Source organism: Strix uralensis, unplaced genomic scaffold, assembly GCF_047716275.1.
Source record: "Strix uralensis isolate ZFMK-TIS-50842 unplaced genomic scaffold, bStrUra1 scaffold_528, whole genome shotgun sequence".
Lineage (NCBI taxonomy): Eukaryota > Metazoa > Chordata > Aves > Strigiformes > Strigidae > Strix > Strix uralensis.
The window spans coordinates 1-23,780 of NW_027437122.1; the positions used below are offsets into that span (position 1 = coordinate 1).

The 23,780-nt window shown below is 67.2% G+C and overlaps 2 protein-coding genes and 2 long non-coding RNA genes across 4 annotated transcripts; 2 read left to right on the forward strand and 2 right to left on the reverse strand.

Annotated features, from left to right (window-relative positions):
- Nucleotides 1–1,123: 1,123 nt before the first annotated feature.
- LOC141939039 (uncharacterized) lies at nucleotides 1,124–8,166 on the reverse strand. The gene is made up of 5 exons (XR_012627458.1): nucleotides 8,034–8,166; nucleotides 5,365–5,496; nucleotides 4,297–4,370; nucleotides 3,936–4,041; nucleotides 1,124–1,225 (listed from the first exon to the last, which is right to left on the reverse strand). It is a non-coding gene; the product is annotated as an uncharacterized LOC141939039 (long non-coding RNA).
- Nucleotides 8,167–10,833: 2,667 nt separating this feature from the next.
- Nucleotides 10,834–12,709, reverse strand: LOC141939041 (uncharacterized). Its single transcript, XM_074858066.1, has 3 exons — nucleotides 12,187–12,709; nucleotides 11,019–12,042; nucleotides 10,834–10,905 (listed from the first exon to the last, which is right to left on the reverse strand). Exons 1-3 carry the CDS (start codon nucleotides 12,396–12,398, stop codon nucleotides 10,834–10,836), a joined length of 1,308 nt encoding a protein of 435 aa, XP_074714167.1. The 5' UTR covers nucleotides 12,399–12,709.
- LOC141939042 (uncharacterized) lies at nucleotides 12,710–18,669 on the forward strand. The gene is made up of 9 exons (XM_074858067.1): nucleotides 12,710–12,781; nucleotides 12,826–13,121; nucleotides 13,182–13,942; nucleotides 14,056–14,137; nucleotides 14,735–14,851; nucleotides 15,469–15,573; nucleotides 16,251–16,351; nucleotides 17,099–17,271; nucleotides 17,860–18,669. Exons 1-9 carry the CDS (start codon nucleotides 12,710–12,712, stop codon nucleotides 18,667–18,669), a joined length of 2,517 nt encoding a protein of 838 aa, XP_074714168.1.
- A 1,273-nt stretch (nucleotides 18,670–19,942) lies between these two features.
- Nucleotides 19,943–23,391, forward strand: LOC141939040 (uncharacterized). Its single transcript, XR_012627459.1, has 3 exons — nucleotides 19,943–20,081; nucleotides 21,176–21,261; nucleotides 23,092–23,391. It is a non-coding gene; the product is annotated as an uncharacterized LOC141939040 (long non-coding RNA).
- The last annotated feature ends 389 nt before the right edge of the window (nucleotides 23,392–23,780 follow it).

Below are 23,780 nucleotides of genomic sequence, written 5' to 3' on the forward strand. Positions count from 1 at the left end.
GATGTCACCGTGGTGTCACTTCGTGTCACTGCACTGTCACCCCCACAGCGGCGCGTGTCACCCTGATGTCACCGCCATGTCCCTGCACTGTCGCTGCGATGTCACCGTGTCACCACCACCACGTGGGGCACTGCGATGTCACCACGATGTCACTGTGACGTCACTTTGTGTCATCGCTCTGTCGCTGCCACAAGTGTCACCCTGATGTCACCACGCTGCCACCATGACAGTGATGTCACCACGATGTCACCACGATGTCACCGCCACAACACGGTGTGTCCCCGTGATGTCACCGTGTCACCACCACGACGTTGCTGTCATGTCGCCGGATGTCACCACGTGTCACCGCGCCTGTCGCCCCGGTGTTGTGATGTCACCGCGGTGTCACGTGATGTCACTGCGATGTCACCACGTTCTCCCCACGATGTCACCATGTTGTCACCGCAATGTCACTGTGATGTCACCGTGTTGTCACCACACTCTCCCCACGATGTCACCGTGTCGCCACCGTGATGTCACCGCGATGTCACCACGTTGCTCCCACGCTGGTGCGTGTCACCATGATGTCACTGTGATGTCACCGTGTCGCCATCACGATGCCGCACGTCGTCGCCATGTTGTCACCGTGATGTCACCGCAATGTCACTGCGGTCCCCATGTTGTCATCACGTTGTCACTGTGATGTCACCATGATGTCACCGTGTTGTCACCGTGATGTCACCGCGATGACACGTGATGCCACCATGTCACCACGTTCCCCCTCTGATGTCACCGTGATGTCACCATGATGTCACCACAGTGTCACTGTGATGTCACCACGATGTCACCATGTTGTCACTGTGATGTCACCGCGATGACACGTGATGTCACCATGATGTCACCGTGATGTCACCGTGTTCTCCCCAGTGTCACCGTGATGTCACCGTGATGTCACCATGATGTCACCGCGTTCTCCCCACGATGTCACCGTGTCGTCACTGTGACGTCACCGCCCCTCCCCCGCCGCCTCGCTGCGCCGTCCCCTCCCCCGTCGTCGCCGGGATGTCCCCGCGATGTCACCTCGATGTCACGGCGGGGCCAGGAAAAGGTGGGGAGGGGAGGGAGGGGGGTGGGGGCGGGGCTGTGGCTCAGTGCCGGGCGCGGGCGATGGCCAATCCCAGCAGCCCGGCCAGCCCGGCCACGCCCAGCGCCACCCCCCCAACGATGGCGGCGCCCAACAGCCCGTCTGGGGGGGGGGGAGGGGAGGGGGGAGGGGGGGACATGGTGGGGGGGGGAGACACAGGAGACACGTCAGAGCTGGGGACACGTTACACCCCCCCGGCCCCACCCCCACCCTGCGGGAATGTGGGGGGCTGGGGGGGGCTGGGGGGGGCTATGGGGGGTTATGGGGAGATATGGGGGGATATGGGGGGATATGGGGGTTATGGGGGGTTATGGGGGATATGGGGGGATATGGGGGGTTATGGGGGGATATGGGGGGTTATGGGGGTTATGGGGGGTTATGGGGGGGTTATGGGGGGTTATGGGGGGATATGGGGGATATGGGGATATGGGGGGTTATGGGGGATATGGGGGGATATGGGGGGTTATGGGGGTTATGGGGGGATATGGGGGATATGGGGGGATATGGGGGGTTATGGGGGTTATGGGGGGATATGGGGGGTTATGGGGGATATGGGGGTTATGGGGGTTATGGGGGGATATGGGGGGTTATGGGGGTTATGGGGGGATATGGGGGGTTATGGGGGGATATGGGGGATATGGGGGATATGGGGGGATATGGGGGGCTATGGGGGTTATGGGGGTTATGGGGGATATGGGGGATATGGGGGGATATGGGGGTTATGGGGGGTTATGGGGTTATGGGGGGATATGGGGGGTTATGGGGGTTATGGGGGTTATGGGGGGTTATGGGGGGATATGGGGGGTTATGGGGGGTTATGGGGGGTTATGGGGGGGATATGGGGGGATATGGGGGGTTATGGGGGTTATGGGGGGATATGGGGGGATATGGGGGATATGGGGGGTTATGGGGATATGGGGGATATGGGGGATATGGGGGGATATGGGGGGCTATGGGGGTTATGGGGGTTATGGGGGATATGGGGGATATGGGGGGATATGGGGGGTTATGGGGGTTATGGGGGTTATGGGGGGATATGGGGGGATATGGGGGATATGGGGGGTTATGGGGGGATATGGGGGATATGGGGGGTTATGGGGGGATATGGGGGATATGGGGGATATGGGGGGATATGGGGGCTATGGGGGGTTATGGGGGTTATGGGGGATATGGGGGATATGGGGGGATATGGGGGGTTATGGGGGGTTATGGGGGTTATGGGGGGATATGGGGGGATATGGGGGGTTATGGGGGGATATGGGGGATATGGGGGTTATGGGGGGATATGGGGGATATGGGGGATATGGGGGGATATGGGGGGCTATGGGGGGTTATGGGGGTTATGGGGGGATATGGGGGGATATGGGGGGATATGGGGGATATGGGGGATATGGGGGGGTTATGGGGGGTTATGGGGGGTTATGGGGGGATATGGGGGATATGGGGGGTTATGGGGGATATGGGGGGATATGGGGGGATATGGGGGGATATGGGGGGTTATGGGGGATATGGGGGTTATGGGGGGATATGGGGGGATATGGGGGTTATGGGGGGATATGGGGGATATGGGGGGGCTGTAGGTACTATGGGTTAGGCTATGGGTCACTATGGGTCCTGCTATGAGTTGCTGTGGGTCACTAGGGGTCGCTGTGGGTCGCTGTGGGTCACTATGGCTCGCTATGGGTCCCGCTGTGGGTCACTGTGGGTCACTCTGGGTTGCTGTGGGTCCCACTATGGGTCTTGCTATGGGTCTCTATGGGTCAGGCTGGGGGTTGCTGTGGGTCTCTGTGGGTCTCTGTGGGTCACTATGGGTCTCTATGGGTCCTGCCATGGGTCGCTGTGGGTCAGACTGTGGGTTGCTGTGGGTCGCTGTGGGTCACTATGGGTCTTTATGGTCTCTATGGGTCTCTGTGGGTCACTGTGGGTCTCTATGGGTCAGGCTGTGGGTCGCTATGGGTCCCACTGTGGGTCTCTGTGGGTCTCTATGCGTCCTGCCGTGGGTCTCTATGGGTCCCTATGGGTCCTGCTGTGGGTCTCTGTGGGTCTCTAGGGTCCCTATGGGTTGCAGTGGGTCTGTGTGGGTCCCGCTGTGGGTCGCAGTGGGTCTCTATGGGTCTCTATGGGTCGCAGTGGGTCTCTATGGGTCTCTATGGGTCACAGTGGGTCTCTATGGGTCCCGCTGTGGGTCCCTATGGGTCTCTGTGGGTCTCTGTGGGTCTGTGTGGGTCCCCGTGGGTCTCAGTGGGTCTCTGTGGGTCTGTGTGGGTCCCGCTGTGGGTCTCTATGGGTCTCTATGGGTCTCTATGGGTCTCTATGGGTCTCTATGGGTCCTGCCGTGGTCCCGTGGGTCTCAGTGGGTCGCTATGGGTCTCTATGGGTCTCAGTGGGTCTGTGTGGGCCTCAGTGGGTCCCCGTGGGTCCCTGTGGGTCTCAGTGGGTCGCAGTGGGTCTGTGTGGGTCCTGCTGTGGGTCGCTATGGGTCTCAGTGGGTCCCGCCGTGGGTCGCTGTGGGTCTCAGTGGGTCTGTGTGGGTCTCAGTGGGTCGCTATGGGTCTCAGTGGGTCCCGCCGTGGGTCTCTATGGGTCTCAGTGGGTCTGTGTGGGTCTCAGTGGGTCTCTATGGGTCTCAGTGGGTCTCAGTGGGTCGCTATGGGTCGCTGTGGGTCTCAGTGGGTCGCTATGGGTCGCTATGGGTCTCAGTGGGTCTCTATGGGTCTCAGTGGGTCGCTATGGGTCTCAGTGGGTCTCAGTGGGTCTCTATGGGTCCCCGTGGGTCTCAGTGGGTCCCCGTGGGTCCGGCCGTGGGTCTCACCCCTCCTCATGTGCCGCCGGATCCGCTGTTGCAGCCGCAGCCCCCGGGAGCTGCCGGGCTCCAGCGCCAGGAACCGCCCGACCTGCGCCAGCGCCCGCTCGTACTCCTGGGGGGGGCGGGGGGGGGGACACGGGGACACCCCGTGAGGCCGGGGGGGGTCACCTGCGCCCCCCATAGCCCCGCCCCTCCCCCCCCTCCCTGCCCCTCCCCCCTCCCCCTCCCTGACCCTCCCCCTCCCCCTCCCCGCCCCTCCCCACCCCCCCCCTCGCCTCTCCCCCCTCCCCTTCAGCCGGGGGCTCCCCCCCGCCCCCCCCCCGGGTGTCCCCCCACCCCCCCGCCCCTCCCCCCCGCCCCTCCCCACCTTCAGCCGGTAGTTCCCCAGCGCCAGGTAGAACGTGGCCTCTCGCTGCTCCTCCCCCCCCTGCGGCACCAGCTCTGGGGGAGGGGGGGGAGGGGAGGGGGGGGGAGGGGCGGGGGGGGGGGGGGGGCCCAGGTCACCCCCCACATCGCTGGGGAGTCCCCGGCCCCCCCCTCCCCCCGCCCCCGGGGGGTGTCCCATGACCCCTCCCCGCCCCCCCCCAGGGCCCCCCCTTGCAACAGGCCCCTCCCCCCTCCCCGTGTCCCCCCTCCCCCCCCCCCCTCGCAGCACCGCCCCCCCCGGCCCTGTCACCCCCCCCCCCGGGTCCCCCCCCCGGGTCCCCCCCCCCCAGCACTGTCCCCCCCCCCCCGTCCCCGTGTCCCCCCCCATCCCTGTCCCCACCTGTCACCAGTGTCCCCCCCCAGTGACGTTGTCCCCACCCCCCTGTGTCCCCCTTGTGTCCCCCCAGCAGTGTCCCCCCATCCCCATGTCCCCCCCCATCCCCCCCCAGCACTGTCCCCCCCCGTCCCACCCCCAGCAGTGTCCCCCCCCCCATCCCATGTCCCCCCCTGTCCCCCCCCCCAGCACTGTCCCCTCCCGTCCCCATGTCCCCCCCATCCCTGTCCCCACCCCCCAGCAGTGTCACCCCCCATGTCCCCACCCCCCACCTGTCCCCCCCATCCCCATGTCCCCCCCCGTCCCCACCTCCCAGCACTGTCCCCCCCTGTCCCCATGTCCCCCCCCATGTCCCCCCCATCCCCCCCCCCGCACTGTCCCCCCCGTCCCCCCCCAGCAGTGTCCCCCATCCATCCCCATGTCCCCCCCTGTCCCTGTCCCCCCCCATCCCCATGTCCCCCCCCACGTCCCCCCCCGTCCCCACCTCCCAGCAGTGTCCCCCCCTGTCCCCATGTCCCCCCCATGTCCCCCCCATCCCCCTCAGCAGTGTCCCCCATCCCCATGTCCCCCCCATCCCCCCCCATCCCCACCCCCCAGCAGTGTCACCCCCCCATGTCCCCACCCCCCACCTGTCCCCCCCATCCCCATGTCCCCCCCCATCCCCCCCGTCCCCACCTCCCAGCAGTGTCACCCCTCGGGCCACGTCGTCCCCGTAGCGGCTCCGCACCAGCCCCCCCCGTACTCCAGCTGACACCGGGGGGACACGGCCCCGCCCCGACGCTGCCCCGCCCAGCGCCGCTCCAGGGCCTGCGGGGGTCAGGGGTCAGGGGTCAGGTCAGGGTCAGGGTCAGGGGTGGGGTCAGGGTCAGGGTCAGCGGTGGGGTCAGGGGTCAGGGGTCAGGAGGTGGGGTCAGGGGTCAGGGGTGGGGTCAGGGTCAGGGTCAGGGGTGGGGTCAGGGTCAGGGGGTGGGGTCAGGGTCAGGGGTGGGGTCAGGGGTCAGGGGTGGGGTCAGGGGTCAGGGGTCAGGGGGTGGGGTCAGGGTCAGGGTCAGGGGTGGGGTCAGGGCCTGCGGGGGGTCAGGGACTGGGGGTCGGGGGTCAAGGGGTGGGGCCAGGGCCTGGGTCAGTGGGGTCAAGGGTCAGGGAGGTCAGGGCGGGGTCAGGGGTGGGGTCAAGGTCAGGGGTCAGGGGTCAGGGGGTGGGGTCAGGGCCTACAGGGGGTCAGTGGGGTCAGGGGGTGGGCCAAGGGCTGGGTCAGTGGGGTCAGGGGTGAAGGGTCAGGGGTCAAGGATCAGGGAGGTCGGGGCAGGGTCAAGGGAGTGGGGTCAGGGGTCAGGGGGTGGGGTCAAGGGTCAGGGGTGGGGGTCAGGGCCTGCGGGGGTCAGTGGGGTCAGGGACTGGGGGTTGGGGGTCAAGGGGTGGGGCCAGGGGCTGGGTCAGTGGGGTCAAGGGTGAAGGGTGAAGGGTCAAGGATCAGGGAGGTCGGGGCAGGGTCAAGGGAGTGGGGTCAAGGGTCAGGGGTGGGGTCAGGGGGTGGGGGTCAGGGCCTGTGGGGGGTCAGGGGGGTCAAGGGGTGGGCCAAGGGCTGGGACAGTGGGGTCAGGGGTCAAGGGTCAGGGAGGTCAGGGGCAGGGTCAAGGGAGTAGGGTCAAGGGTCAGGGGTCAGAGTCAAGGGTCAAGGGAGTGGGGTCAGGGGTCAGGGGTGGGGTCAGGGGTGGGGTCAAGGGTCAGGGGTGGGGGTCAGGGGGTGGGGGTCGGGGGTCAGGGGTCGGGTCAGGGGTCAGAGCCTGCGGGGGGTCAGTGGGGTCAAGGGGTGGGGCCAAGGGCTGGGTCAGTGGGGTCAAGGGTCAGGGGTCAAGGGAGTGGGGTCAGGGGTCGGGGTGGGGGTCAAGGGGCAGGGTCAGAGGGGTCAGGGGTGGGGTCAGAGGGTGGGGTCAAGGGTCAGGGCCAGGGACCAGGGTTAAGGGTCAGGGCTGGAGGTCAGGGGCGGGGTCAAAGGTCACAGGGCGGGGGCAGGGCCAGGAAACGGGGTCAAGGGTCAGGGGTGGGGTCAGGGGGGGTGACGACACACTGAGAGCACTGGGGGGAACTGGGAGGGAACTGGGAGCACTGGAGGGGCACTGGGGATACTGGGAGGCCCAGGGAGGGAACTGGTGGGGAACTGGGGGTTACTGGGGGGCACTGGGAGCACTGGGAAGAAACTAGGAGGGCACTGGGAGCACTGGTGGGGAACTTGGGGGATACTGGGGGCACTGGGAGGGCACTGGGGGGGCACTGGGAGGCACTGGGAGCACTGGGGGGAACTGGAGGGCACTGGGAGCACTGGGAGGGGAACTGAGGGGATACTGGGAGGCACTGGGAAGGAACTGGGAGCACTGGGAGGGTACTGGGGGGCACTGGGAGCACTCGGGGGGCACTGGGGAGGAACTGGTTGTTACTGGGGCACACTGGAAGGCACTGGGGGGCACTGGTGGTTACTGGGAGCAATGGGAGGGAACTGGGAGGGCACTGGGGGTTACCGGGGCACTGGGCTGGAACTGGGAGGCACTGGGAGGCACTGGGGGTGCTAGGAAGGAACTGGGGGGCACTGGTGGGCACTGGGAGCGAACTGGGGGGCACTGGGGGGTGCTGGGGGTTACTGGGAGCACTGGAGGAAACTGGCAGGGCACTGGGGGGTGCTGGGAGGGAACTGGGAGGCACTGGGGGCACTGGGATGGAACTGGGGGTGTACTGGGAGGGCACTGGGGAGGAACTGGTTGTTACTGGGGCACTGGGATGGAATTAGGAGCACTGGGAGGGCACTGGGGGTTACTGGGGGTTACTGGGAGGGAACTGGGAGGGCACTGGGGGTGCTGGGACTGAACTGGGAGGGCACTGGGGAAGAACTGGTTGTTACTGGGGGCACTGGGAGGGAACTGGGAGTGCACCGGGGGGGTGCTGGGAGGGAACTGGGAGGCACTGGTGGGCACTGGGGGTTACTGGAGCACTGGATGGAACTGGGAGGGCCCTGGGGAGGAACTGGTTGTTACTGGGGCCACTGGTAGGGAACTGGGAGGCACTGGGGGTTACTGGGAGCACTGGGAGGGAACTGGGAGGCACTGGGAGGGCACTGGGGGTTACTGGGAGCACTGGGAGCTCCCATGGGGGCGGGGCCGGGGTCCCAGCCGGGGTCGCTGTGGGCGGGGCCTGTCCCGGGGGGGCGGGGCCACGGCCCGGAGGGGTCCGGGGGGACCACACGGCGGGGGGGTCCCGGGGGGGCCACGGGACCCCCCCCCACGCGAGCCGAGGGGGCGTGGCCAGGCCGGGAGGGGGCGTGTCCACGGCGGGAGGGGGCGGGGCCTCACCATCAGCTCCTCCACCGACACGAAGTCATCGAACTCGGGCTCCATCGCACCCGGAAGCGCCGCGCCCGCCGCCGGCGGAAGTGACGTCACGCTCGCAACGCCCTTTCCGCCGGGAGTGACTCATGGCCCCGCCCCTTCTCCTGCTCTGATTGGCTCAGGCCACGCCTCCCCCCAGCAACGCCATGGCGTTGCTGGGGGGAGGCGTGGCCTGAGCGGGGGGCGCGGCCTGAGCCTGAGGGGGCGTGGCCTGAGCCGTGTCCCTACGGAAGGGGGCGTGTCCAAGACAGGGGGGCGTGGCCAGAGCCTCTGGGTGCCCTGTACACCCCCCCCCCCCCCTTCTGAGCCCCCCCCCAACCTCCTGGGGTCCAGTTTGGGGGTTCGGGGCCCACCCCAGACTCTTGGCTCCCCATTTTGGGGGTGGGGGACCCCCCCGGACACCTGGGTCCCCTTTTACGCCCCCCCCAGGCCTCCTGCGTCCCCCATTTTTTGGGGTGTCCCTCCCCCAGGACCCCTTTTGTCACCCCCCCCCGACTTCTGGGTCCCCCATTTTTTGGGGTAGGGACCCCCCAGAACACCTGAGTCCCTTTTTATGGCCCCCCCCAGCCTCCTGGGTCCCCATTTTTTGGGGTTGGGGCCCCCCCACGACACCTGGGTCCCCCATTTTTTGAGGTGGGGCCCCCCCAGGGCCCCCCCAGAACACCTGAGTCCCTCTTCATGCCCCCTCCAGCCTCCTGGGTCCCCATTTTTTGGGGGTGTCCCCCCCCCAAGACACCTGGGTCCCCTTTTGTTGCCCCCCCCAGCCTCCTGAGTCCCCATTTTTTGGGGTGGAGCCCCCCCAGAACACCCAAGTCCCATTTTATGGCCCCCCCAGACTCTGGAGTCCCCCACTTTTGGGTTGGGGCCCCCCCAGAACACCTGGGCCCCCTTTTATGCCCCCCCCAGCCTCCTGGGTACCCATTTTCAGGGGTGGGGGCCCCCCCCAGAACACCCAGGTCCCTTTTCATGGCCCCCCCCCACCTCCTGGGTCCCTATTTTTGGGGGTTCCCCCCCCCCATAACACCTGGGTCCCTTTTATGCCCCCCCAGGCCTCCTGCGTCCCCCATTTTTTGGGGTGTCGCCCCCCCCAGGACACCCGGGGCCTCTTTTGTCACCCCCCCCCGACTTCTGGGTCCCCCATTTTTTGGGGTAGGGACCCCCCAGAACACCTGGGTCCCTTTTCATGCCCCCTCCAGCCTCCTGGGTCCCCATTTTTTGGGGTGTCCCCCCCCCAAGACACCTGGGTCCCCTTTTATGCCCCCCCCAGCCTCCTGGGTCCCCATTTTCAGGGTGGGGGCCCCCCCAGAACACCCTGGTCCCTTTTCATGGCCCCCCCCCACCTCCTGGGTCCCTATTTTTGGGGGTGCCCCCCCCCCCCATAACACCTGGATCCCCTTTTCATGCCCCCCCCAGCCTCCTGGCTCCCCCATTTTTGGGTGGGGCCCCCCCAGGACACCCCGGTTCCCCGGGGCGTGGCGGGTACATGACGGGGTGGGGTGGGGGCAGCCGTAGGCGGGGTTGGGGCGCGGCAGCACCACAAAACCCCCCCCCGGGGGCCCCGCCCGCGCAGCCATGGCCACGTACCGGCTGCGGGGTCAGCACCGGGCCCCAGCCCCTGGCCGGCACCATGGACGCCGTCGCCGTCACCCTGGTGGGGACCCGCGGCCGCAGCCCCCGCACCCCCCCTCGACGGCTGGGGGCCCGACTTCACCTGCGGCTCGGTGAGACCCCCGGGGGGGGGCAGCTGGGCACCTGGGTGTCCTGTTTGGGGGATTTGGGGGGCCCCTGGGTCCCTTATTGAGGGTTTGGGGGACCCCAAGGCACCTGGGTGCCCTGTTTGGGGGGTTTTGGGGGGCACCTGGGGGCTTTATTGAGGGTTGGGGGGCCCCAGGACATCTGGGTGCCCTATTTGGGGGGTTTGGGGGGCACCTGGGTCCCCTGTTTGGGGGGTTTGGGGGCACCTGGAGGCTTTATTGAGGGTTGGGGGGCCCCAGGACATCTGGGTGCCCTATTTGGGGGTTTGGGGGGCACCTGGGTCCCCTGTTTGGGGGGTTTGGGGGCATTTGGTGACTTTATTGAGGGTAGGGGGGACCCCAAGGCACCTGGGTGCCCTGTTTGGGGGGTTTTGGGGGGCACCTGGGGGCTTTATTGAGGGTTGGGGGGCCCCAGGACATCTGGGTGCCCTATTTGGGGGTTTGGGGGGCACCTGGGTCCCCTGTTTGGGGGGTTTGGGGGCATTTGGTGACTTTATTGAGGGTAGGGGGGACCCCAAGGCACCTGGGTGCCCTGTTTGGGGGGTTTTGGGGGGCACCTGGAGGCTTTATTGAGGGTTGGGGGGCCCCAGGACTCCTGGGTGCCCTATTTGGGGGGTTTGGGGGGCCCCTGGGTCCCTTATTGAGGGTTGGGGGGGCCCCAAGGCACCTGGGTGCCCTGTTTGGGGGGTTTTGGGGGGCACCTGGGGGCTTTATTGAGGGTTGGGGGGCCGCAGGACATCTGGGTGCCCTATTTGGGGATATTTTGGGGGGGCCCCGGGTCCTTTATTGAGGGTTGGGTTATTGAGGGTTGGGGGTACCCCAGGACTCCTGGGTCCCCTATTTGGGGGGGCTGGGTCCCCCCAGACGCCTGGGTTCCCTGTTTGGGGGGGTTGGGGGGCACCTGGGGGCTTTATTGAGGGTTGGGGGGCCCGGGGACTCGTGGGACCCCTATTTTGGGGGGCTGTGTGCCCTATTTAGGGGTTGGGGGACCCCCCAGACGTCCGGGTTCCCTATTTGGGGGGATTTTGGGGGGCACCTGGGTCCTTTATTGAGGGTTGGGGGGCCCCAGACACCTGGGTCCCCTATTTGGGGGGTTTGGGGGACACCTGGGTCCTTTATTGGGGGGCTGGGTGGCCCCAGGACTCCTGGGTCCCCTATTTGGGGGGTTTTGGGGGGCTGGGGGGTCCCCAGTCACCTGAGTGCCCCCCTGGGGGGACACCCCACCCCCCCCCAGGGGACCCAGGTGTCTGGGGGGGGCCCTGGGAGGAGGAGGAGGAAGAGGAGGAGGAGGAAGGGGGGGTGGGGGACCCCCCAAAAAGGGGACCTGGGGACGTGGGGGAGGGGAGGGGACGGGTGACTCTCTGCGGGGTGGGGGCGGTGACCCGGGGGACGGTGACACGGTGACAGGGCGTGGTTGTGGTGGTGACACGGTGACGGTGTTGCCATTGCCAGCGGGGTGGGTGCCACCCGGTGACGGGGACACGGTGACACTGTCCCTCGGCGGGATGGGGACTGGGTGGCGGTGACACGGTGATGGTGACAGTGACACAGTGATGGTGACATGATGACGTGGGGACACGGTGGCGGTGACACGGTGGCCTGGTGACGGTGGTGTGGTGGTGGTGACGTGGTGACACTGCGACAGTGACAGAGTGACAGCGATGGTGAGTGACACGGGGATGGTGACGCGGTGATGGTGACACAGGGACAGGGACACAGTTACACGGTGACATGGTGGTGCTGATGGTGACGGTGACACGGTGACAGTGATGGTGACATGGTGAGACAGCGCCGGTGACACTGGCACGGTGGTGGCGACGTGACATGGTGACATGACATTGTGATGGTGGTGGTGACAGTGACACAGTGACGGTGACACTGACATGGTGGTGACATGGTGACAGTGATGGTGACAGTGACATGGGGATGGTGACATGGTGACACAGTGACACAGGCACATGGTGATGGTGACACTGGCGACATGGTGACACAGTGACGGTGACGCTGCCATGGCGGTGGTGACACAGTGACACGGTGACTGTGAGAGGGTGACAGTGACAGTGACAGCGACCCGGTGATGGTGACATGGTGACACGGTGACACAGTACCATGGTGACAGTGACGTGGTGACGGCGATGCAGTGACATGGTGACAGTGATGGTGACACTGACGTGGCGGTGGTGACATGGCGACATGGTGACAGCGATGGTGACAGTGACCTGGTGGTGGTGACATGGTGACATGGTGATGGTGACGGTGACAGTGACATGGTGGTGGTGACACGGTGACATGGTGACAGTGACCTGGTGGTGGTGATACAGTGACATGGTGATGGTGACAATGACGGTGATGGTGACACTGACCTGGTGATGGTGACACGGTGCCATGGTGACGGTGACGGTGCCAGTGACATGGCGGTGGTGATGCGGTGACATGGTGACGGCGATGGTGACACTGACCTGGGGGTGGTGACATGGTGAGACGGTGACACAATGACGGTGGCACAGTGACGTTGACAGTGATGGTGACACAGTGACGTGGGGACACGGTGCCATGGTGACGGTGGCAGTGACATGGCGGTGGTGCCGCTGTGGGCCAGCGGGCTGGTTGTTGCCGGTTGCCGGGTGTCACTGACGCTGTCCCCGTGTCCCCTCCCCCAGCGGGCCGAGTACCGGGTCCCCACCCCCCGCGCCCTGGGGCGCCTCCTGCTGCTGCGGGTGCACAAGGGGCCCTTCGGGGGCCTCCCCGAGAGCGCCTGGTACCTGCAGGGGGTCAGCGCCTGGCGCGAGGGGACGGCGCCGCCGCAGGACACGCCCCCGGACACGCCCCCTCCCGCCACCCCCGGGGACTCCGAGGAGGAGGAGGAGGAGGAAGAGAGCAGCGGTGATGAAGACGCCTACGACAGCGAGGAGGACGAGGGGACGGAGAGCGGGGCCGCGGGTGACACCGACGAGGCGGGTGACGATGAGGTGGGTGACACTTAAGAGGCGGGTGACAAGGAGGCGGGTGACACTGATGAGGTGGGTGACAACAATGAGGCAGGTGACAATGAGGCAGGTGACACCGATGAGGTGGGTGACAACGAGGCGGGTGACAAGGCGGGTGACAACACAGCGGGTGACACCAATGAGGTGAGTGACAAGGAGGTGGGTGACACTGGTGAGGCGGGTGACAACAATGAGGTGGGTGACAACAAGGCGGGTGACACCAATGAAGTGGGTGACACCAATGAGGTGGGTGACAACAGTGAGGCGGGTGACAATGAGGCAGGTGACACTGATGAGGTGGTGACAACGAGGTGGGTGACAAGGCGGGTGACAACACGGCGGGTGACACCGATGAGGTGAGTGACAAGGAGGTGGGTGACACTGGTGAGGCGGGGTGACAACAATGAGGTGGGTGACAACAAGGCGGGTGACACCAATGAAGTGGGTGACACCAATGAGGTGGGTGACAACAGTGAGGCGGGTGACAATGAGGCAGGTGACACTGATGAGGTGGGTGACAACGAGGTGGGTGACAAGGCGGGTGACAACACGGCGGGTGACACCGATGAGGCGGGTGACAACAAGGTGGGTGACACCAATGAGGTGGGTGACAAGGAGGTGGGTGACACTGGTGAGGCGGGTGACAACGATGAGGTGGGTGACACCAATGAGGTGGGTGACAACGAGGCGGGTGACAATGAAGCGGGTGACACTGACAAGGAGGGTGACAATGAGGTGGGTGACACCGATGAGGAGGGTGACAACGAGGCGGGTGACAATGAAGCGGGTGACAACAAGGTGGGTGACACCAATGAGGTGGGTGACAACAACGAGGCAGGTGACAGTGAGACGGGTGACACTGATGAGGCGGGTGACAACGAGGTGGGTGACACCGATGAAACCGAGGGTGCGTGTGACACCAAGGATGTGGGTGACGATGCCGACGACACCGACGCGGGTGACGACTGTGACACGGGTGACGACGATGAAGCGGGTGACGACGATGAAGCGGGTGACATCGAGGAGGCGGGTGACACCGAGGACGAGGACGAGGACCCCCCCGGGCCCTTCTACTTCCCCTGTTACCGCTGGCTCCAGGGTTACGGCACCTGGGACCTGCCCGAGGGGACAGGTACAACCGGCCACCAGGGTGGGGGGGGTTGGGTGGGGGGGGGACACACCCCCTCATGGGCCACCTGGGTGCTCCCCGGGGCCACCCGGCGCCCTCACGGTGTCACCCCGCAGCCAGGACACCGGCACAGGAGCGGCACCCGCTGCTCCGGCGGCTCCGGCGGCGTCACCTCACCCAGCAACGGCGGCGCTACCGGTGAGTGTGGGGGGGGGGTGGGTCGTGTCCCCCCCCGGGTCACCTGGGTGTCCCCAGGCTGTCCCCAGGGGGGGGTTGTTGCCACCCCAGGGGGGGTTGTTGCCTCTTGGGGGTGGTTGTTGTCCCCAGGGGGGGTTGTTGTGCCCTGGGTGCGGTTGTTGCCCCCCAGGATGGATATTGCCCCCCCTGAGTGCGGTTGTTGCCCCCCTGGGCGTGGTTGTTGCCCCCCACAGGGTGTGTGGTTGCCCCCCCCGAGTGGGGTTGTTGCCCCTCTTGAGGGGGTTATTGCCCCCCCGGGGGTGGTTGTTGCCCCCCCTGAGTGGGTTGTTGCCCCCCCAGGGGTGGTTGTTGCCCCTCTTGAGGGGGGTGTATTGCCCCCCGGGGGTGCTTATTGACCTTTAGGGTGTTTATTGCCCCCCCAGGGGTGGTTGTTGCCCCCCCTGAGTGGGTTGTTGCCCCCTGGGGGTGGTTGTTGCCCCCCCAGCACTGGTTATTGCCCCTATTGAGGGGGTTATTGCCCCCCCCGGGGGTGGTTGTTGCCCCCCTGGGGGGGTTGTGGCCCCCCCGGGGGTGTCACCCGTCTCCTGTCCCCCCCAGCCTGGCCCCCTTCGCCCCGGGGCTGCCTGGGCGCTGCCCCTGGGGACCCCCCCGGACCCCGACCTCGAGTACTCGCTGCCCAAGGCCGCCGCCTTCTACCTGCGGGGGCAGCAGCGCGTGAGCCTGACCCTGACCCCTGACCCCTGTGTGACCCCTGTGTGACCCCTGTGTGACCTCCCCCCCCCCCCCCGCCCCCACAGTCACACCTGGAATGGCCCCCCCATGGCCCCGCCCCCTCCCCACCCCTGTGCCCCCTCCTGCCCGGCCCCGTGTCCCCCCCGCCCCGGCTTGGTCCTTGTCCCCCCCCCGTGTCCCCCCCCTCCCCGTCCCCTGTCCCCTGGGGTCCCCCTGTCCCCCCCCCCATGTCCCCCCCCCCATGTCCCTGGTCCCCCCCAGCTCACCCTGGTGTCCCCATTTCCCCCCATCCCCATGGCCCCCCCCAATGTCCCCCCATCACTCCCACCCCCCCCATGTCCCCCCAATGTCCCCCCCAATGTCCCCCTTGTCCCCCCCCGCACCCCCCCATGTCCCCCACAACCCCAATGTCCCCCCCCGCCCCCCCGTGTCCCCCCCATCCCCTTCACACCCCCGATGTCCCCCCATGTCCCCCATCCCCCCAGCTCCACCCTGTTGTCCCCATTTCCCCCCATCCCCGTGTCCCCTGTCCCCCCCCCACCCCCCCGTGTCCCCCCAATGTCCCCCCCAATGTCCCCCCCGTGTCCCCCCCCCCCCAGGAACCTCGACTCCAAGCTCCGGGGGTTCCTGGACCGGCCCCACTCGTGGCCGAGCCTCGAGGCCATCACCCGCCTTCTGCTGCTGCTTCCGCACCCCCGTCACCGGTGGGGACACGGGGGGACACGGGGACATGGGGGGGACATGGGGGGGACATGGGGGGGACATGGGGGGACACGGGGACATGGGGGGGACACGGGGGGGGACATGGGGGGACATGTGGGGACACGGGGACATGGGGGGACATGGGGGGGACATGGAGGGACACGGGACATGGGGGGGGGACATGGGGGGGACATGGGGACATGGGGGGGGGACATGGGGGGGGACATGGGGGGGGACATGGGGGAGACACAGGGACATGGGGGGACACGGGGACATGGGGGGGACATGGGGGGGGACATGGGGGGGACATGGGGACATGGGGGGGACATGGGGGACACGGGGACATGGGGGGGGACATGGGGGGGACATGGGGGGGGACATGGGGGGACACGGGGACATGGGGGGGGACATGGGGGGGGACAGGGGGACCCCGGGGGGACACGGCGGGGACAAGGAAGGGGGGGGGGACAGGGGGGGACACAGAGGGGCCCGGGGGGGGGACACGGGGGTTCATGGGGGGCACTGGGGCCATGGGGGGGGGCACGGGGTGACGCGGGGTGACATCGGGGGGGACACGGGGGGGTCCCAGGAGCCGGGGGGGGGCCCCAGGGGTTTGGGGGGACCCTGGAGTTTGGGGGAGCCACGGGGGGGACCCACGTGTCCGGGGGGGGTGTCCCAGGTGTCCCGGGGGGGCCCCAGGGGTTTTGGGGGACCCCGGCATTTTGGGGGGGCCATGGGGGGACCCAAGTGTCCGGGGGGGGTCCCAGGGGATCCCAGGGGGTTTTGGGGGGGAACCTGAGTTTTGGGGGGCCACGGGGGGACCCAGATACCTGGGGGGTGTTCCACGGGTTTGGGGGGGGCCCAGAGGTTTTGGGGGGACCATGGGGGCATCCACGTGTCTGGGGGGGTCCTGGGAGTCTGGGGGGGTCGCAGGGGTTTGAGGGGGGACCCTGAAGTTTTTGGGGGGCCATGGGGGGCCCCAGGTGTCCGGGGGGGGGTCCCAGGAGTCTGGGGGGTCCCAGGGGTCTGGGGGGGACCCTGATATTTTGGGGGGGGCGTGGGGGTTCCCAGATGCCTGGGGGGGGTCCCAGGGGTTTGGGGGGACACCCAGGGGTTTTGGGGGTACCCTGGCATTTTGGGGGGGGGGCCATGGAGGGACTCAGGTGTCCCGGGGGGGGTCCCAGATGCCTGGGGGGGGGGTCCCAGGGGTTAGGGGGGGACCCTGACATTTTGGGGGGGCCATGGGGGGCCCCAGGTGTCCGGGGGGGGGTCCCAGGAGTTTGGGGGGGACACCCAGGGGTTTGGGGGGTTCCCTGACATTTTGGGGGGGACATGAGGGGTCCCAGATGCCTGGGGGGGGTCCCATGGTTTTGGGGGGCTCCCAGGGGTCTTGGGGGGGCCATGGGGGGACCCAGGTGTCCGGGGAGGCTCCCAGGGGTTTGGGGGGACACCCAGGGGTTTTGGGGGTACCCTGGCATTTTGGGGGGGGGGGGGGGCACGGAGGGACCCACGTGCGGGGCCCCCCAGAGTACGTGGTGCAGCACTGGCAGGACGACGCCTTTTTCGGGGAGCAGTACCTGAGCGGGGTGAACCCCGTCCTGCTGCGCCGCTGCTCCCGCCTGCCCCCCAACTTCCCCGTCACCCCCCCCATGGTGGCCCCCAGCCTCGGCCCCGCCACCTGCCTGCAGCGCGAGATGGAGGTGAGACCCCCCGGGAAAGGACCCCCCCAATTTTTGGGGGGACCCCCCCCCACACACACACAGGGGCGATGGGGACCCCAGTTTTTGGGGGGTCCCAGTTGTCTGGGAGGGGCTGGAGGGTCACGGGGACCCCGGTTTTTGGGGGGGGGTCGCAGGTGTCTGGGGGGTACCCAGGGGGGGCAGGGGGACCCCGAATTTTGGGGGGAACCCGGGGGGGGGTCGTGGGACCCCGAATTTGGGGTGTTCCAGGTGTCTGGGAAGGGGGGGGGGGGCTGGAGGGTCACAGGGACCCCGTTTTTTTGGGGGGGGACCCGGGGGGGGGCAAAGGGGACCCCGTTTTTTGGGGGGGTCCAGGTGTCTGGGGAGGGGTGGGGGGACCCTGGTGTTTGGGGGGTGGGGACCACGACACGGGGGGGGTCATGGGGACCCCGATTTTTTGGGGGGGTCCCAGGCATCCAGGGAACAGTGCAGGGGACCTGGGGGGGGGGGGTCCTGGGAACCCCGTTTCTTTTGGGGGGGTCCCAGGTGTCTGGGGAGGGGTGGGGGGGTCGCAGATATTTGGGGTGACCCCCCCTCACCCCCCCCCAGGAGGGGAACATCTACCTGGCCGACTACGCGGTGCTGGAGGGGCTCCCCACCGCCCGCATCGACGGACACCCCACTTTTGTGGCCGCCCCCCTCTGCCTCCTGCACCAGCGCCCCGACGGGCAGCTCCTGCCCATCGCCATCCAGGTGGGACCCCGAAACCCGGGGGGACCCCAAAATCCCGGGGGGGACCCCGAAACCCGGGGGGGGCCCCAAAATCCCGGGGGGGCCCCAAAATCCCGGGGGGGGACCCCGAAACCCGGGGGGACACACACCAGTACTCTGGGAGGGGGCTCAAAACCCGGGGGGGACCCCGAAACCCGGGGGGACCCCAAAATCCTGGGGGGACACATCAAAAAGCCGGGGGGGACCCCAAAATCCCTGGGAGGGACCCCAAAACTCGGGGGGGACACATCAAAACCCAGGAGACCCCAAAACTCCGGGGGACACCCCAAAACCCGGGGAGACACCCCAAAATCCTGGGGGGACCCCAAAACCCGGGGGGGACCCCAAAATCCTGGGGGACACATCAAAAAGCCGTGGGGGCCCAAAATCCCTGGGAGGGACCCCAAAACCTCTGGGGGGGCCCCAAAACCCGGGGGGACACCCCAAAATCCAGAAGGGACCCCAAAACACGGGGGGGACCCCAAAATCCTGGGGGGACACATCAAAAAGCCGGGGGGGACCCCAAAATCCCTTGGAGGGACCCCAAAACCTCTGGGGGGACCCCAAAACCCCGTGGGGGGACACCAGTACCCTGGGGAGGACCCCAAAAACCTTGTGGGGGGCCCCAAAACTCCGGGGGGACCCTAAAGCTTGGGGGGGGGTGTCACAGGAGTTGGGGGGGGTCCCAGGAGTTGGGGGGGGTCACAGGGGGTCTGGGGGGGTCATGGGGGCGTGGTGGGGGGTCAGAGGGATCGGGGGGGTCACAGGGGTTTGGGGGGTCACAGGAATCTTGGAGGGGGGGTCACAAGAGTCTGGGGGGGGTCATGGGGTGTGTGGGGGGTCACAGGGGTCTGGGGGGGGTCACAGGGGTCCAGAGGGGGTCACAGGGGTTTGGGGGGGGGGGTCACAAGAGTCTGGGGGGGTCATGGGGGGATGTGGGGGGGGGTCAGAGGGATCAGGGGGAGTCACAGGGGTCCAGAGGGGGGTCACAGGGTTTGGGGGGGGGTCAGAGGTGTTTGAGGGGTGACCCAGGAGTCTGAGGGGGGGTCACAGGGGTTTGTGGGGGGGTCCCATAACTCGGGGGGGGGGTGTGTATCATAAGGGGGGGTCCAGACACCCCCAGGCAGGAACGGGCCCTTATGTGGGGGTGGGGACCCCCGGTATGGCCGCAGGGTGCCCCCGACCCCCCCTTTTTCACCCCAACCCCCTTTTTTTTCCCCCCACCCCCCCATTTCCCCCCCCCCCCCCCCCCGCAGCTCTCGCAGCAGCCGGGGCCCCGCGCCCCCATTTTCCTGCCGGGGGACCCCCCCCTGGCTCTGGGGGGGAGGTCCCAGGGGTCTGGGGGGGTCCCAGGAGACTGGGGGGGGGGTCACAAGAGTCTGGGGGGATCATGGGGGTGTGGGGGGGGGTCAGAGGCATCGGGGGGGTCAGAGGGGTTTGGGGGGGTCACAGGAATCTTGGAGGGGGGGTCACAAGAGTCTGGGGGGGGTCATGGGGTGTGGTGGGGGGTCACAGGGGTCTGGGGGGGGTCACAGGGGTCCAGAGGGGGTCACAGGGGTTTGGGGGGGGGGGGTCACAAGAGTCTGGGGGGACATGGGGGTGTGTGGGGGGTCACAGGGGTTTGGGGGGTCACAGGGGTCCAGAGGGGGTCACAGAGGTTGGGGGGGGTCACAAGAGTCTGGAGGGGGGGGGGGGGGGTCCAGACACCCCCAGGCAGGAACGGGCAGCGCCCCCTTATGTGGGGGTGGGGACCCCCGGTATGGCCGCAGGGTGCCCCCGACCCCCCCTTTTTCACCCCAACCCCCCTTTTTTTCCCCCCCCCCCCCCCCCAATTTCCCCCCCCCCCCCCCCGCAGCTCTCGCAGCAGCCGGGGCCCCGCGCCCCCATTTTCCTGCCGGGGGACCCCCCCCTGGCTCTGGGCCCTGGCCAAGGTCTGGGTGCGAAGCGCCGAGTTCCAGGTGCACGAGGCCCTGACCCACCTCCTGCGCTCGCACCTGCTGGGGGAGGTTTTTGCCCTGGTCACGCTGCGCCAGCTGCCCCCCCAGCACCCCCTCTTCAAGGTACCCCCCCCCCCCCCCCCAAACAGCCCCCCCCCAAGTCGGGGGGGGGCACCCCGGAATGGGGGGAGGGGGGTGTGAGGGACTCCAGGGTGCAGGAGGGCGTCGTCCCCTGTGAGAAAGGGCACTGGGGGGGGTGTTGGGGGCTGGGGGGGTCCCTGGGGTTTTTGGGGGGGGCCCTGGTGTTTTGGGGGGGCACCCCGATATCGGGGGGGGGCAGGGTTGGGGTATGGGGGGATCCTGGGGGGCTGGGGGCATCATCCCCCCTGAGAAAGGGCACTGGGGGGGGGTGTTGGGGTTTGGGGGGGTCTTGAGGTCTGGGGGGGGTCCCTGGGGTTTTTGGGGGGGTCCCTGGTGTCTGGGGGGGGGCCCTGGTGTTTTGGGGGGGCACCCCGATATCGGGGGGGGCAGGGTTGGGGTATTGGGGGACCCCAGGGTGCAGGTGGCATCATCCCCCTGCAAAAGGGCACTGGGGGGGGGTGTTGGGTTTGGGGGGGTCTTGGGGGTTTGGGGGGTCCCTGGTGTCTGGGGGGGGCCGTGGTGTTTTGGGGGGGTACCCCAATATCGGGGGGGGTCAGGGTTGAGGTATTCGGGGACCCCGGGGGGCAGGTGGCATCATCCCCCCTGAGAAAGGGCACTGGGGGGGGGGTCTTGGGGTTTGGGGGGGTCCTGGGGTTTTTGGGGGGACCCCTGGTGTCTGGGGGGGGGCCCTGGTGTTTTGGGGGGGCACCCCGATATCGGGGGGGGGCAGGGTTGGGGTATGGGGGGATCCCGGGGGGCTGGTGGCATCATCCCTCCTGCAAAAGGGCACTGGGGGGGGGTGTTGGGGTTTGGGGGGGTCCCTGGTGTCTGGGGGGGGGCCCTGGTGTCTTGGGGGGGGCACCCCAACATCGGGAGGGGGGCAGGGTTTGGGGGTATGGGGGGACCCCAGGGTGCAGGTGGCATCATCCCCCCCGCAGAGGGCACCCGGGAGACACCAGAATTGGGGGGGGGACACACACGACACCCCAGGTTTTGGGGTGGGGGGGTCCCACGTGTTGGGGGGTGGGACACCCCGGTTTTGGGGTGCTGGCACCCACCCCCCACCCCCCCCCCAGCTGCTGGTGCCCCACACGCGCTTCACGGTTCACGTCGCCTGCCTGGCCGGAGGTTCCTGCTCAACCCCGGGGGGGTCTTCGACAGGGTGGGTGCTGGGGGGCACCCATGGGTGCTGGAGGGGTGGGAGGGGTCATCCATGGGTATTGGGGTGCAAGGGGGGGGCACCTATGGGTGCTGGGGAGACAGGGGGGCACCTATGGGTGCTCAGAGGCTGGGGGTGGGGCATCTATGGGTGCTGGGGAGACAGGGGGGGCACCTATGGGTGCTGCAGGGAAGGGGGGGGCATCTATGGGTGCTGAGGGGTGGGGGGGGCACCTATGGGTGCTGGGGAGGCGGGGGGATACCCATGGGTGCTCAGGGGGTGGTGGTGGGGCACCTATGGGTGCTGGGGAGACAGGGGGGCACCTATGGGTGCTGGGGGGGAGGCGGTTGGGGGTGGGAGTTTTGGAGGGATTTTAAGGTGATTTGGGGCATTTTGGGGGGATTTGGAGCCATTTTAGGAGCATTTCAGACCATTTGGGGGCATTTGGGTGGATTTTGGGATGTTTTGGGGAGAACTGGGTGACTTTTGGGTGGGTTTGGTGACCTCGGGGTGGGCTCGGAGGGATTTTGGGTGGATTTGGAGGGACTTTGGGGGATTTGGGTGGGTTTGGAGGGATTTTGGGTGGATTTTGGGTGGATTTGGGTGACCCCGGGGTGGATTTGGAGGGACTTTGGGTGGGTTTGGGTGGATTTGGGTGGATTCGGAGGGACGTTGGGTGGGTTTTGGGTGGGTTCGGAGGGATTTTGGGTGGATTTGGAGGGATTTTGAGGACTTTGGGTGGATTTGGGTGACCTTGGGGTGGACTTGGAGGAACTTTGGGTGGATTTGGGTGACCCTGGGGTGGACTTGGAGGAACTTTGGGTGGGTTTGGGTGACCCCGGGGTGGGTTCGGAGGATTTTGGGTGGGTTTGGAGGGATTTTGGGTGGATTTGGAGGGACTTTGGGGGATTTTGGGTGGATTTGGGTGACCTTGGGGTGGGCTCGGAGGGACTTTAGGTGGATTTTGGGTGGGTTTTGGGTGGATTTGGAGGGACTTTGGGTGGATTTTGGGTGGGTTTGGGTGGATTCGGAGGGACGTTGGGTGGGTTTGGGGTGGGTTCGGAGGGATTTTGGGTGGATTGGAGGGATTTTGAGGGACTTTGGGTGGATTTGGGTGACCTTGGGGTGGACTTGGAGGGATTTTGGGTGGATTTGGGTGACCCCGGGGTGGGTTCAGAGGGACTTTGGGTGGGTTTGGGTGGATTTGGGTGACCTTGGGGTGGGCTCGGAGGGATTTTGGGTGGGTTTGGGGTGGGTTTGGAGGGATTTTGGGTGGATTTTGGGTGGATTTGGGTGACCCTGGGGTGGATTTGGAGGAACTTTGGGTGGGTTTGGGTGACCCCGGGGTGGGTTCGAGGGATTTTGGGTGGGTTTGGAGGGACTTGGGGGGATTTTGGGTGGATTTGGGTGACCTCGGGGTGGGCTCGGAGGGACTTTAGGTGGATTTTGGGTGGGTTTTGGGTGGATTTGGAGGGACTTTGGGTGGATTTTGGTGACCCCGGGGTGGGCTCGGAGGGACTTTGGGTGGATTTTGGGTGGGTTTGGGTGGATTCGGAGGGACGTTGGGTGGGTTTGGGGTGGGTTCGGAGGGATTTTGGGTGGATTTGGAGGGATTTTGAGGGACTTTGGGTGGATTTGGGTGACCTTGGGGTGGGCTCGGAGGGACTTTGGGTGGATTTTGGGTGGGTTTGGGTGGATTCGGAGGGACGTTGGGTGGGTTTGGGTGACCCGGGGTGGGTTCAGAGGGACTTTGGGTGGATTTTGGGTGGGTTTGGGTGGATTCGGAGGGACGCCGGGTGGGTTCGGGGCCGGGGCCGCTGACGCCGGCGCAAGTCGGTGGCCCTGGGCCGCCGGGGGCTGCTGCAGCTGCTGGCCCGGGGGGCTGCGGGAGTTGCCTTACGCCGCCCTGGTGCTGCCCCGGGACCTGCGACGTCGCGGCGTCACCCGCACCCGGCGGTACTACTTCGCCGACGACGCCCGGCGCATCTGGGCCGCCATCCGCAGGTGGGACAGCGCCCTCGTGCACCCTCGTGCCTCTGTCCTCTTGTGCACCCTCGGGTGCCCTCATCGCCCCTCGGGCACTCTCTTGTGTGTCCTCGTGCACCCTCCTGTCTCCTCGTGCATCCCTGTGCCCCCTCGTGCACCCTCCCGTCTCCTCGTGCCTCCTTGTGCCCCTCGTGCATCCTTGTGCATCCCTGTGCCCCCTCATGCCTCCCTGTGCCCCCTCGTGCACCCTCCTGTCTCCTCGTGCCCCCTCGTGCCCTCTTCTGCCCCGTCCTGTGTCCTCTTGAGCACCCTTGGGTGCCCTCATCGCACCCTGTGCACTCTCTTGTGCGTCCTCGTGCACCCTCCTGTCTCCCTGTGCGTCCCCGCACCTCCTTGCGCATCCTCGTGTCCCTCCTCTGTCCTCTTGTGCACCCTTGGGTGGCCTCATCACACCTCCTGCACTCTCTTGTGCATCCTTGGGCACCCTCCTGCGCCCTCTCGTGCAGCCTCGTGCTCCCTTGTGCACTCTCTTGTGC

Bases quoted from the DNA above. Each gene is read 5' to 3' on its own strand.
- LOC141939041 (XM_074858066.1), bottom strand. From the start codon at position 12,398: ATGTCACTGCCACCGTCACCATGGCACCGTGTCCCCACGTCACTGTGT. The intron at 12,043-12,186 runs GTCAGTGTCACC...CACCACCACCAG, and splicing joins CACCGTGTCACCATCACCAG to GTCACTGTCACCATCGCTGT. The intron at 10,906-11,018 runs GTGACTGGGGAC...CCCCCCAAATAG, and splicing joins CCCCCCAGGGGGGCACTCAG to GGGACCCAGGTGTCTGGGGC.
- LOC141939042 (XM_074858067.1), top strand. From the start codon at position 12,710: ATGAAGACGCCTACGACAGCGAGGAGGACGAGGGGACGGAGAGCGGGG. The intron at 13,122-13,181 runs GTGGGTGACAAG...AGTGACAAGGAG, and splicing joins GATGAGGTGGTGACAACGAG to GTGGGTGACACTGGTGAGGC. The intron at 17,272-17,859 runs GTGAGACCCCCC...ACCCCCCCCCAG, and splicing joins GCCTGCAGCGCGAGATGGAG to GAGGGGAACATCTACCTGGC.